General features: G+C 36.5%; 1 protein-coding gene across 4 annotated transcripts in view; it reads left to right on the plus strand.

Moving 5' to 3' along the window:
• Opa1 (Opa1 mitochondrial dynamin like GTPase) overlaps positions 1 to 15,307 on the plus strand; it is an 81,573-nt gene that overhangs the window by 4,058 nt on the left and 62,208 nt on the right. For 3 of the 4 annotated variants that reach the window (XM_081737230.1, XM_081737229.1, XM_081737228.1), the window contains exons 2-4: positions 1,192 to 1,498; positions 3,566 to 3,701; positions 7,730 to 7,858. In XM_081737230.1, the coding sequence (XP_081593356.1) occupies positions 1,192 to 1,498; positions 3,566 to 3,701; positions 7,730 to 7,858 (572 nt within the window). The remainder of the gene's footprint in view (positions 1 to 1,191; positions 1,499 to 3,565; positions 3,702 to 7,729; positions 7,859 to 15,307) is intronic. The other variant, XM_081737231.1, reaches the window with a different exon arrangement.

Here is a 15,307-nt window from a genome sequence, read left to right on the forward strand (position 1 = left end):
ATATTACCAAATGGTGTTACATGTTCCTGTCTTGTTTCTAGTATGATACTAACAAAATATAATAATCAAATAAATCATCAAGACGCCAGGGTCGATTAGGTGTTCTTGGAACGTGGCTTAGTAGTAGAACATTCACCTCTGGTGCATGGGGTCCCTGATGTGATCGCAGCTCGCGCGAAGTGAACTTTGTGAAGGACAAATACCGTGTGCGTTTGTATTCACGGGGTTCTCCCGTTTCCTCTCACTTTATTCATTCCACCAAGTCATTTATTTCTCATCATCACCCTCTCCTTTAGCCTAGCCGGCATAAACGTGGGACGTAAAACTCAAAGATTTCATTTTTTTGTGTTCGTATTACTAGTAATAGCAGTAGCGGTATTCGCTGACGTATTAGTATAGTAATGAGTAGTAATAGTAGTAGCAGTGGCAGCAATAATGGAATTAGCACTAATATCTGTAATCGTAATAGTAATAGTAGTATTAACAGTAATAGTTGTGGTATTAGCATTACATACGGTGTAGCAGTTTTATGTATCTTCTCTGTTACTTGTAACGCACTAATGAGTGTAGTGTAAGGCTTTTAGGTCCATGAGCTGTATTATATAATAAACATGGCCGGACAGAGCAAGCACAGATAACAGACAGACAGAGTAAGGATATAGAAAGCAAACCTTGGGTAACATTTCACACGTTTTCTCATTCGAGAAGGATAAATAGACATTGCAATGTTATGATGACACATTTCCCATTTTCCATTGCATATTGAAGGATTGACTTGACTTATCAAACTTTGTTGTTCTCAGGCCGGTTACCCTCGGCCAGTTTAGGGTCCGGTTCGTTCTCCGTCCGGCTCGAGAATCGGGCCGGGCCATCTTCGGGTCTGCGTTTGCAGGCCTTTGGTGGAGATTAATTAAGCGGTTCAATTATAGTGCCTGTATAACCTTTTACGTAAGCTGGGGAAGGATGAAGCTATGCTCCATTTGCTTCAATTGTATGGTGTTAATTTAGAAGTGAGAAAGTATATTATTTGACAGATTATGCAAATACCTTGACTATCATGTGGTAATAATCATAGAACTCGTAGGAGAATAATATTGAAGCTACTAATCTTTTTATTATCTTGTGATCTTAAATACTCCAACTGCCTTAATATTTTGTTGTTGATTTTTATTTATTTGTTTATTTTTCTAGGAACGAGCTGATAATGTCCCTTAATAGGTGCTGTAGACATGGCTGTGGTGGATGTGGAATGTTTGTGTTGAAGCGAGTTGCGTTAAAGAACCCTAAATGGGAGGTGTCCACGCAGAGAGTTAGTTATTCTACGCTCAGAACTTTAGGACGAATCAGAAGACCTATTACCAGTGTTAAACCAACGTATCATATCGTCCTGCCAAGAAGAGGAGTGGCAGCCCTTGCATTTCGTATATTAAGAGGGGCCTTGAAGATACGATATCTTCTGCTTGGAGGCGCTATCGGAGGTGGAATGACACTGCAGAGGGTATGATGAAATTATTTTTCGTTTACCTAGAGTTAAGTCCATTGCTTTATTGTGAAGGACAATATGTTTCGTTTCACAACTTTGAAAGATAATTAAGTACGATGGTAATAATGAGCTTTTTTAAAAATGCAATTTGCAAAAATTTGCTGCTGTCATCCTCATTTCCCAGTTGCTACATCTGTTTTTTGTTTATTTGAAATTTAATATTTCTTGCATTACTAGTAACAAATTAAATTTGAGCTTCAGTGGTAGAAATTAAATTTGGACGTTCACTTCTGGTGCGTGGGGTTTCTGGTTTGATCTCACCTCGCACCAAGTAGACTTTCTGGTGTAGAATTACCTTGTACATGAGTCTTCTGGGAGTTCTCTCGTCATCATCGTCTCTTTTAGCCTAGTCAGCATAAACGTGGGATGTAAAACTTAAAGATTTCATTTCAATTTAGCCAGGATGGAGACCATAATTTGTACAACGTTAAAGATTTTAATTTACTGTCACACAACATATATTAAAAGAAAATTAAAACCATTTTACCTTGATGCTGCTTGGTTTATTCCTCTTTAGAATCGGTGTGTACTTCGTACATTTCGTCTGGTAAAACTATTGGGAACTTCATCTAGTCAAATGCTATTTCAAACAGCAGACGAATGCGAAATTTCCTACATTTTATTTAATCCATCTTATAAATCGTGTAAATCTTAACTAAAATTATAGTTTTGCCAGGTATAATTCTTTCTGATGCTTTAACTTCTTGGTATTGTATTTGTTGTTTCTAAAACTCTGAGACAATGTCGCTTATAGATTATTGACTCATATTACAACGAATCCCTTCAAGTATACTCTTCTTGCATGAATTTTAATTAATTCCCATATTCAATTAAATTTATTGCAGAACCAGAAAACAATAATCACATTTATTTTCTTGTACCTGACTATGTTCCGATCAAATAATAAATTTCATACAAGACGAGTTACGGCAAGTATCTGAATCAACTTATTTCTTAAAATTTATAAATAAGTACAAATAAATAACAGGTACATCCTGTATCCAATACAGGTTAATACCTGTTATTTAATTAAGAATATGTATTCTATAGCGTCCATTAGGAAAGATGGACAAACAACTTGAAATCCTCACCCTCCTAGTATAGAACCTATATACCTTTTTTTTTTTTTTTTTTTTTTTTTCAGTTTAATTCCAGCCATATTTATCACCATCTTGTCATTTTGGCTACCGCTGGATACAATTAGCCAGTGCCATATATATATATATTTCTGCGAAGAAGACGCTATATTTTTTGCGGTTCTTTGAGTTTGATGAACATTCCGAAGTTATGGGTGATCATATTAGAAGAATGGAGTGTTCGAGTACCTCCCACCTGCTTACAGGAGCAACATTATCACGAGCATTGTCATGAAAGACAATTGGCGCAAGTGTGTATAATAATGCTGCCATCCTTGTCAAAAGTGACACCCAACAGACAACCGTTTGTTGGCAATGCTTTTTGGAGACCGACCTTATATTGGCTGTCTCAGTTATACTCGTTCCACGCTGCTCACTTTCCAAAAGCTTCGCTTTAAGGCGATGTAATTTCATCCACTACTTAACTTCGTATACGTCCATTTAAATGCACTGCACTAACAACAATAAGAATATCTATGCCTTCCCTCTAGATGTACTGAAAATATTAACAGGTTTATAGGTAAAATGGTGACAGTTTTGGTAGTGCTTGTTGCTAGCCTTCATATATTTGAGATGCGGAGGACAACCGTATTTTCCCAACACCTAGTTTTTACTTTTGATAAAAGTACATTGAAATTAAGTACACAGTTCCTCTTTTGTCTGAAATATAGCACCGTGTGCATGGGTTTCCTCGGGGTTGTCCCGTTTCCTCCCACTTTCTTCATTTTACCATTTCATTCATTACTCATCATCACTGTCTCCTTTAGCCTAACCGGCATAACCGTGGGACATAAAACTCAAAGATTTCATTTCATTTGAAATATAGCACTATAATACTTTTTATATCTGTTACTAAATTTTCATGCTTCTCTCTCTCTCATAACAGACGTATGAACAATGGAAAGACTCTTTTCCCGGCGTGAAATGGATTGAAGAATATCTTCCTCCGCCTGAAAAATGGGATGAATTTCGAGGGTCTTTAATCTCCTTGAAAGATAAAGTAAAAGAAGGATTCGAAATAGGTATGTTGCTTTTTTCATTAAATAAATATCTTCCTTCTTAAATGTTGGAAATTGATGGACCCATTGTTTTTTCACGAAACATTACTGCATGGGATATATACTTTCTCACCAAGATGTGTTACTTCAGAATATGTGTTATAAATCTAGGCAATCAAACCATAATGGATAAATTAACAACGTAGGTAAGTAATAAGAGCTCTCATATTGTCGTATACGTTAATGTACAAGATTATTGTTTCAGTGTTCCTGAATAGTTATACGTATATTGTTATCAGTACATTAAGTGAAGTATAATTCTTCCCTGTCATTTTCATCTCACTCATAATGTAATGTTTTCTAAAATTGAGAAGGGTAATAACGTGATGCTGTGGCATCCTTTCTAAATATCCCATGTCCTTTTTTAGGTGAAGTTGCCTTACTTTGTTTCCTTTCTAGCATCATAGATTTCAAGTTTTATTTGCACTGATCTCGTGCTTCACATATCTAGTACAGTCACCAACAAAAGTTTTCTGTATTTTTTTAAAGTTTACTTCGTAAGAAATTGATTTTTTCTAATGCCGTTTTTAGTAAATTACAGATAATTTCGTACTGTGTGTGTTCTCAAATTGATTTATACATTTCGACGCTGTTGCAAAAAGAATATGTGAAAGAGGCATTATGATTTTTGCTGGTGATTGTACACCGACAAAACATTAGGAAGTTGGCTAGCTTGAATCTTAATTGAGTCACAAACGTTCAGATCAGGTTAGGTAAAGGAACGTAAAAGTCGAGATGAGCCAGGTATAAGGATTTTGTATAAGCTCATTAACAATTAATTTCGGAAAACATGATGATGTAAGAAAACACAGTGCTCACATTCTACGGGAGTGTGTGCATGATGTTTGTATATGGTGATGTTTGTGCTTAATAATTACGAGTCGAAATTCTTGTGGACTGAATTGTGATACAGGCTTCATCAACAAACAAATGCCGTAGCAAAAGTATGTACTGAATATGCGTGGTTCTTATGTTTCCAATAGACTTGAAAGAAAGAAAAAAGTTAAGCATTTATTCGATTCAATAGTATCATCAGATGTTTCAAGGAAAAGTAAGTGATGGTTTTATTGTCATACATATGCGTACTTTCATATTCGTAGCCACAAACAACAGAAAAGAGTATATTTTGTAGTATACAAATATTAGGTGTACAACTTTTTTTATGGAGTAGACGAAAATAACTGAGTGCTCGACATTGTGTAAACTATTTTTGCTTTACGTTCTTATGCAACGATTTTATGAACGGCTTAACCTACTTTTTGCGTACATAAAGTAAATTATTTCCTTTAATTTAGGTGAAATGTAAATTGGACCAGCACGTTAGTCTTATTCACAGAAATTTAAATAATTGATTTCAAGGGGAAGAAGATTGACTTGATTTGTTGAATTAGAGTTTGGCGTCTTTTACAGGAGCAAGGCTATATGAGACGTTGACTGACAATCTTATGTAAGATTTGAACCACATGAGCTCCCATAGGGAATTTAATCCAGATCATCCGCGCCGAAGGCACATGCGATGACCGTAAAAGAAAAGAGAGGAGAAACTGCGAATATGTAAAGAACTCGCACTCTCCTGAAATAGAAGTTTCCGCTCTGACTAGGTTAGAGGAAGGATGGTTGGCGAAAATTCGATAAATGTTAAATTCCATGGAAATTAAAGATAACAATATTTTTTTTTATGCAATATACGTGGGTCAGTCAGGAAGTTAGTTGCATTCCTTCGTAAATATTTTCGGTCAAAGGTTATTTTGATGAAATTGTGTGGCAACACTGCAGACATGAAGATGTATCATGTGACGTAACGGCTTTCACGAGGCAAGTGGAAGTGTTCTGATAATCAGTCGTAAACATGTCTCGACAGCTGCAAGTGGCGTCCAAATTGGAAATGCGTGCAGTGATTCGTTTTTTTTTATGGGCGAAAAGGTGTAACTGGACTGAAATTTATCGGCAGCTGCATGAAGTGTATGGTATAATGGAATGTCATGTGAAGCTATCGCGAAGTGGCGCACATGTTTGAGAACGGACGTACAGATATTGACAACAAACGTGCGAACTTCTGACAAAGTTTAGGTGGGAAGTGTGGGATCACCGTCCTTATACCCAGACCTTTCACCATATGTTTGATCCCATGAAAGACGATCTTTCAAAGCAACGACACCACTCGGATGACGAGGCGAAAGCTGCAGCCCAAGAATCTTTATCGGACATTGGACGGGATTTCTTTGCAGAAGGCATAGAAAAACTTGTACCTCGACAAATGCTTAAATAACGAAGGTAATTACGTTGAAAAATAGACTGTGAATCGAACTTTACGATACAAATAAAGTTATTGTAAAATTTCTATCCTGTTTTATTTTCGTAAGCAGTGCATCTAACTCTTTGACTGACCCTCGTATTTTGCGTAAAAACGAAAACTCAAATTTGATTATTTGCATAGTTTCTAAACTACGCCGTGATTCAAATGCAATACAATTGATGAATGGAGTCTGTTTCGAGGTATTCGTAAAATACTTCTGTTGTTTTTATTGTTTCACTTACAGATAATAAATGTCCGAAATTTTGCAACGATAGTTTTAGGAAAGAAAACTACTTCAGACAATAATATACATGAAACACTAAGATAATCACATTATCTACCTCTGCATTTAGTACGAAATGTTTTATAGTAGTTGCATAGGAATTAAGTGAAAAGTCAACTTTAAATATTAAATACAATTTCTTCCAAGTTTTGTAATTGACAGTGGTGATTCTGAAATGGTGGATTTCTTTTCTGGTAGAACAAATTTTCTAGTGAAGGAGTACTTAAGGATTATTGGTGTCGTTGTTTATTATTATTGTTGTTGCTCTCTGAAATGTAAATGTTGGTTGCTTTATCCCACTTACCAAGTGGACGAGTTAAACACGGATTTATATTTGGAAAATAATATTGAATATAGTTGTTATCGAGATAACAGCTAGGTGAATTGCATGCTACGTATACGTGAAACACATATACAGACCTCCGCCTCAGCAACAGTGATTTTCATTGTAAGTCTCAACGTCTAATAGTAATTGACATTGGTGCATTAGAGCCCGTGGCATATCAGATGAAGACAGTCTACAAGCCGAACTTCTGCATCTGAAAACCACCTTTACAACACAATAGCTACAGTAGTACTGGTATATGAAGAAGCCTGTAAAGATCCATGTCTATCCAAATGAACAGGGAAAGAAAAAAAAAGGAACTGCCTATCTCCTGTACAATGGCCACCTGTCAAGGAAAATTTAGCGAAGCATGACATACAAACAATTCACAAAGTCAGAGCCGTGCTACATCCAATTAAAGATGATTTAGACCTCAGGATAACTGGAGTATACCGTATTCCATGTGAATCCTATATCAGACAGACTGGTTGTACGATTGAAATTCACCGCAAGGAAAATTTAAGAGCATAACATCTCTCTCTCAGGAACAACTTTTGGTAGTCATGTGTTCAGGCTGTTAGGGGAGAAAAATCAAGAAAGTAATTGTTGGAAAAAAACAGCGATCTTAACAGGGACACTGACTTATAACTTAGTCAAACATGGGTTTCTCTTTCGAATGAAAAATGAAATAATAATTTGAAAAGTCACATGCTTACAAATTCACACAACTGACCAATCAGAACGATGTCATGGATTAACAGTTGTTGGATGCTTCCATCCACCAACCATGTTCCGTCTTTCCTATGTCAGTGGCTGTATAAGTAATGCTTCTTTTTCATCCTTTCATGTCGTACCCTGACGATGAAAACAATGTCGTTAGTTCTCCAAACATTGAACATCGTGCAATTCACTTGGTTGTTTACTCGAGAACAACTATATTCATTACGACACCAGGAAAGCCTCAATTCTTATTTCAGTTTTGAATTTGTGATACAGTAGGTTTTGCATGCAGATGCTTCTAGAAAAGACAGTAATTTTTTTTTCTTTTATTAGTTAATATATTCCATGTTTGCTTTCCTATTGGCTAGATCCCAGGTTGAAGACTCTAGGCCAGGAACAATACCAAAATTTTCGAGAATGGTTTGATCGTAGATTAGATGATGCCATACAGGCAGCGGAAGCATCTGATTTGGATTCAGAAGGGGTTTTCCAAAACAGTAAGTGGAAGTTCGTTCATATATTCATATGGTAAACATGCAAATTCATACACATTATATGCTTTCTATTCTTTATCAAGGAGACAAATAGTGCCTCATCTAATGTACACTTTCTAGTTTTTCTATTTGTTTCTCATCAATACATTATCTCGTTCGCGATCCTGTTATTGTCCACATGACTTGGGACTTATCCTGTAAATTTTCGAGTTGCATGACGGGGGTCACGGTGGATCAGTGGTAGAGCGTTCATCTCTGGTGCATGAGTCCCTGGTTCGATCCCAGCTCACGCCAAGTGAGCTTTATAGTGGACAAACACCGTGTGCGTGAGTTTTCTCAGGGTTCTTCCGTTTCCTTCCTCTTCCTTCATTCCACCATTGCGTTCATTTCTAGTCACCACCGTCTCCTTTGGCCTAGCCGGCATATCCATGGGGCGTAAAGCTGAAAGATTTCATTTCATTTTTCGAGTTGCATGACTATCGTAAACATACTGAGAATCGTATTACATTGTGAGCCTAACCTAAATTTGCGTACCAAGTTATGTACTACTAGCAAATGCACCCTGCAGCGATCAATATTTAGCGTTCACTTCCTCTGCATTACCGCATTAATTTCGCGCAAAGAGCTGGTAGATTCGTATTCTCTAAGGCAAAATTATACGAAATCTTACGCCTTAATGTTTAATGAATTAAATGAAAACTTTGATAGTAGATTTTGCTCTACCCTTCGCTTATATTACCAAAATACATGCAACTAAATGAGATTCATATTATGCATATGAGGACACTTCATATATCAAACCTCATGCAGCAATTTAAATAAATAAAGAAAAAGGAATTCTGTGTATTGAATTCATGCAGCCGGAACACCACATAAGCCAAATTTTGTACCTGTAGTCCAGTGGCTCAGTTAAAACATGTGATAATTGTCGGGGCCGAATTTTCAAAAATTAGTTGCGCCTATGAATTACTGTGGGCTTTGACCGAACAAAATCGTAATTTAGTAATAAAAAAAAAAAAAAAATGAGACATACATTCGATCACTGGTCCTCGTATTCACTGAATCGCTGAACGTTTTAGGAGAATCGTTTGTCACGTAGCACTAAATTTTGTCACCTTTACTTTGTATTCCTTGATTTTTCCTAATCTTCTCTTGAAGTGTAGAGTTTTGTCGAGGACCTTAGACTCGGAATCGATGTAGGGGACATTTTTTAAGAAGTATTTTGGTTTGTTAATCGCAAAACTTTTATTTTTTTTATTTTTATTTATTTTTATTTTTATTTTTTTTAATGTAGAGAGTGTTTACTCAGTTTGTACTTAATAGTATATAAAGTAGGGTCACAATTGCTCAGTGATAAAAGTCTTATATCTGGAGCATTATATTTCAAATTCTATCGTTCTCAGCTTGTACCACGTAGATTTAGTGATAAATCGATACCATAAGCATGAGTTCTCTTGTAAGGTTCGATTTTTCTGTTTTCAGGTATTCCATTAGCTATTTCATGACCTTTCGTTTCCATTTTTCAAGACTTTCATTAGCCTGCAAAGAGACACTTAGCACGGAAGTTCTGTAGTTGAAATTGTAGTTACGTTATGTAGCTTCTTCGTTCATTCAGATTCATAATTAAGAATTTGTCTTCAGATTGTAATTGAGTAGTATAATTGGAAATATTTTAATCGCATAGGACTTCGCATGAAAGACAAACATTTTCTTTTATTTTTAATTGATATCATTGATATATAAAGAACTAGAGATGCCCTTCCCTATGTTGCATTGTTGATTCTAGCATGCTTTCGATTGTAGCGTTCGATTCGAGATATCGTCTTCCAAGATGGCGTATTTCATTTTCATATAGACTTTCTTACAGAATATCGATAAATACCGTACGACTTGTATGAGAGATAGGCCTATTGTTCCTTTTAACAGTGAGTGAGGATTATTTTATGCAATAATTGCCATCAGTAGCAATTTTTAATGTAGATAAAGTAGGCCTACTCCCTCCACAACCAAACAGTTGCCTTGCCAAGTTGTCACAGAACACTTCTACGTTACATAATTTTGGTGAAATTTCCAAGAACTCATAAACATATAATTCAATAAATAAGCAAACTTAATAATAGTTTCAGAGTTCTCTAGATATTAGTCTTTGCGAGCCTTTTAACGGTTAAATACTGGTACAATGCATATGCCTATTCACCCAATGTTATTACAAGTACACAACCACATTTTATTATTGACTGTTAAAGGATAAAAGAAGAAAGAAAATGACTTACCTTTCACATATGAAATTTCAAAGAACGGTGATTTTTTTTTTTTTTTTTTTTTTTTTTTTCGTCGTACAATTTTTCCTAGGAGCACAGACAATCAACAATAAAACAGATATAAATTATTATGGAGCCTTACGTGAAAAACACGTCTTTATCCTCTTCCAATATGGCGGATCGATTCGATATATGCGAGTTCGACAGCATCAAAGATCTCGCGTCAGGGCATCTCTAGTTGTTTATCAGCCGTGTGCACTAACGAAGTTTAAACGAGCATTCACTCAAACGCGTTCAACGTTAAAGTTTCAAGTTTAAACGTGGTTTCAGGACTTTTGTTGCACCATTCAAAGTCGAAATTCAGTATATCTCGTTTAAGTAAACTTCGGTCAATTTGTAGAATCGACTCTGGTTGTCGTCTTTTGTCTGTAATCTTTGTTTAACAAAGAAATGAAGAAAGCAAGCCGTGTGCCGGTCGTCTCGATTTTGGAAATTGTGTGCATAGAGTTGTGAGTACTCTAATTTCAGTGATCGTAATTGTGATGGAAAAAATAACAAAACCACGCGCAAAATTTTTTTCCGAACACGCGAAATGTATTGTAATTTCATTAGTGGAAAAGTACAAAGACACTATTGAATGTAAATAGACTGACTTAGATGAACGAAATTTAAACTCCCAAATTCGGCCGTTCAAGCTAAAACCAAGACTTATCCACCATTTGACCGAGACTTAACCTTAAACGTTGTTGGTGCAACAGATACTTTCACCGAACTTGGTTATGACCCTCGTTCATCAGTTGAACTTCGTTGGTGCACACGGCCATATATTAACTCAATGATTGATATATGATTAGTTATAGTTATAAGAAAAATAGTTTCTACAGCAATGGTAAGTTTAAAGTTTATATAGAGCACATGTATGAGCACCACACATTGTCTGGCTTCGAACTTTTCTTTCCTTGCATATCGTATATTAAATGGCTCCTTTTTAATGTGTCATGCCTATTGAAATGCATGCTAATTTTTCTTTACTGATATCTTGTTGAACTGATTATCCATGTTTCCCTTTTTAACTCTTTCAATTATCAACTGAGGAGGAAAGAGGCTCAGCAATCCAAGTCATGTGGGTTTTCTTTTCGTTCCTTTTGTCATTATATCTATCTTTTTCTTTTTTCCCCTTTTTCCTTGGGTATAATGTATTTCTTTACATCTATTTTCTTTAACAGTTTTCTGTTTGTAACTTTTAGTCGCTATAATTTTAAGTATTGTTTGCTGCCAACAATTCTAAAGAAATTAACTCCTTAAAGAAATGAAGGTTTACATTCTATACAGCTGTTTGCAAAGCACTGTATAATGTAATTTAACTATCATACATGAAGTGCAGAGAATCTACCTAAATTACGAATTTCACTCATCTAGCTATTTGAAATTCCATTTATCATAATTGGAATTATACAGAATAGTTTAAGGGAAGGGGATTGTAGGAAATGGTAAATCGATTACACTGAGTGTAGATTAAATTGCAATTAATTTATGTCCAATTATCATTTGGAGATTCTGAATTGCCGACTTAATATAATTAACTGACGATGTGACCAAAACAAATTGAAGATTCATCTTCACAGAACCAGAAATTCTTTGTTATCCAGTCAGAATTATTATTAATCATTTTCTTGAGCTTTATTACCTTTTCAACATATCCAAAGGCCTTTTTGTCATCTGGTAAGGCACTTCACTCTAAAATACGCCGTACGAATAATTAACAATTGGACAAAGTTAAGCACATATCTTTTGGGACACTGTCTTAAAGTATACAGAGTTATCTCTACAACCGGACATACAAAGTAAAATATTGCAACAAACAACCCGTCCTTATCCATTTGAAATAAGTTGTATTTTTGTGTTTTAACCCGTGTTTATTAAAGTACTTCCAATCTATCATTTCACTAGCTTTTCTCTCAGCATCATCAGGTGTTACATATAATATAAACTATTCGTATGTAATCATAGATTCTGTAGACTAGTAATTCTCAACCTTTTCGAGACTAACTCTCTTTTGAGTGAATGCGATTGTCCTGATTGCCCCTTCTTCTCCCAGTCATGTATGAAGTTAAACGTAAGACTTGGACGGAGTAGTTTAAGAACCACAAAGAGACTTCAATTTCTAATATAAAAAAATGAAGAAAATTTTATTTCTATAATTTATCTTATATTAGCCATCTTTTCCTTACATTCCTTTGAAAACAGAAACGCCCCCTGGTGGGCGCTAATATCCACGTTGAGAACCACTGCTCTAGAATTGTTTGTAACAGTCTATGCTACATGATTCCATGATGATGTGGGAAAGAAAGCTGGGGAAATGATCATTGAGATGAAGGAAGGTAGTGATAAATATAGCGTTAGAAACCAAAGTAATGTTGAAATCTTAATGACTTGCGTGTGTCTCTTTATCTATATTTCTACAAGAGTACAACACTGAAGCCATCTTCAGAGCGCGCGCTCTCTCTCACTATATATATCCTGAATAGTTCTATATCCACGCAAAACAGAAAGAAAGAAAACTCTTAGTACAGAGATAATTTAAACATGTTTTGGGAACAGACTGCTCCCATTTATGAAAAGAAACAATTACAATAAAACTTAAATATTTTACTTCAAAAATTATCAGCATTGCAATTTTCTTCATACTGCACTAGTGGAAATCAACTTAAGAATGCCTTCACGGCTGTGACCCAAAGTTAATGCGCAAGAGGAAGGTGATTATGATTCCGACATGGCGCCCATAAGACATTTCAAACATATATACATGTTCAAAAACATGCAGCACTCACTTTAATAACATGTGTAACCACTCCGAGCAGCCACACAAACAGCTTTTTGGGAGGTAACTGGTGGTACAGATAGACGCTGAAGGTTATTCTGAGATCGCTGTAGGATTCGGTATGTTTGTCGATGGTCGTTACCAGACCCGGCTTGCGGTCAGACATCGTTCCATCAAGTCCTGTACATCCCATATACAGCTCAGGTTCGGAGACACAGTAAGCCAGAGCAGAAGATATATACTGAGTTGAGTTGACTTTGAGTTTAACATCCCGTTCAGCAGCGAGGCTATATGGGACGTGGACGTACTGATTAACGTGGAATCCAAACCACATGAGCTCCCGCCGGGTATCGAACCCGGGCCTCCCACGCCAAAGGCGCGTACGCTAACCGCTTAGCCACGAAGGAGCTCTAAGATATATACTGAGTACGGCACGCAAATTATCCTGCATACGAGGACATGGAGTTGCGCGTTATCTTGCTGCAATTAAATGTACAAAGGTACGATAAACTATTAATATCTCCCTGAATTGAGACCAGAGACAAGCGAGCTGTGTAACCATCACTGTGTTCGAGACAGACGATTTCCATTTACCTTGCCAGTGCAGTCTCTTCTGACACATCCAACTCGTTCTCGATGATGAATAGATGTCAAGAGAGGAACGCATGAACTTTCTCATATGGAGGGCGACGATGGTTGGGAATACATTGGCGGTCGTTGTTGTGTCAGTTAGTTCGGGCCAAATAATCGTTCTGCCCAGGCACTCCCCGGTGCGTCGCGTGGGCATATTTGACGCGTGAACCCTCTACCTCGCATCTTGTAGACCACTGACATGTCAGAACCCACACGAACGGGAATTCTGTGAAACGATCATCAATCTTCTCACCCCCCCCCCCCCCAAACATATATACTATAGGCCACGCTTAAGTCATTTAGGTATTATCTTGAGTCGTCATGTTGTTGTAAGCACAAACTTTTTTCCACACACTATTCATCGTATTATCCGACACCTTCAAGCTGCTATTAACATGTTTTCTTCAGAAACTACCATGAGCCTGCTCTCTACAGACATTACCATTCTGTTGAGGCATTACCATTCTAATCGGGCAATCTATACGAGAGTTTTTACATGCTTTTCCACAAATTATACGGTTTACTCAACATTGTTAGGGTCGTAAAGTCTAGGAGGCTTAGGTGGGCAGGTCATATAGTCAGAATGGAAGAAAGCAGAAACGCTTTCAAAGTCTTGGCTGGAAGACCAATCGGAAAACGACCATTAGGAAGACCTAGACGCTTATGGGAGGACAATATTAAGATGGATCTCCCAGAGATAGGAATACAAAGTAGAAACTGGATCCAATTGGCTAAGGATAGAAGTCAGTGGAGAGCTTTTGTTAACGCGGCATTGAACCTCTGGGTTCCATAGGCCATAGAGTTATATATATATATATATATATATATATATATATATAACTTCTAATCTTCCTTGCATTTCTTATCACAGTTACAACGTTGGACGATATAATAATCCGTATCTATTTAAAAAAAAATCCTTAAAGCCACTATATATAAAAAACCTACCTTTCCATCCCAGCTGGATATTAGTTGTCTCTGGCGGCTGACATATTGTGTTAGCCCCGAATTCTCAATCCCCCAACCACCATTACTGCAACTGCCCACGATTTTCCCACGATAAAAGCACACTATTCTTTAGAAGCCACCCGTGCATTATACCATAAAGATCATAATATAAAATCATTGTATATCGCCTTGGAATGGCTGAAATTTGTAATTTGTTAATAAAGAACTACGGATAAATTAATATAAAGTTAGCACTGGCAGCTTCAGTATTTGTGAACAAGGGGCACGACAAGCTACAAAGGAACGCTCACTGAACGTAGCCTGAAATATTTTTCCGGAAGGGGGGATATACCTTCTGGAACAAGAACGAGAAAGTGTTCTCGTAAGGACATTAATATCAGTAAGCACTTGTTCCACAAACTATGTCAAGTACCCAGGTTGTATGTATTTACGCAAAGCATGTGCATATACAGGCCTTCAGGGTGGTTGTAATGGAATTATTTACTATGGCTAAGACGTGATAAAAGATCAGGAAAGAAATTATCAATAATGAATCTTAGTATTGCTACCAGAAATTGGTGTAATGAATTTTCATTTCGATTTATGTAATTCTAATCCAAATTTGTGTAACATCTCTTTATTAAAATTTTCATTTGGCCCCGCCTAGCCACTCGAGCTAGTCCGGGCCTGAATTCATTAAAACCTGATCACAAAAATACATTCATTCATTTGAAATGGCTAAGCTGGGAACGATTTGTCGTGGAAACTGAAATTTTATCATAAAGAATG

The sequence above is a fragment of the Thermobia domestica genome, chromosome 13, assembly GCF_964235325.1.
Source record: "Thermobia domestica chromosome 13, izTheDome1.hap1.1, whole genome shotgun sequence".
NCBI lineage: Eukaryota > Metazoa > Arthropoda > Insecta > Zygentoma > Lepismatidae > Thermobia > Thermobia domestica.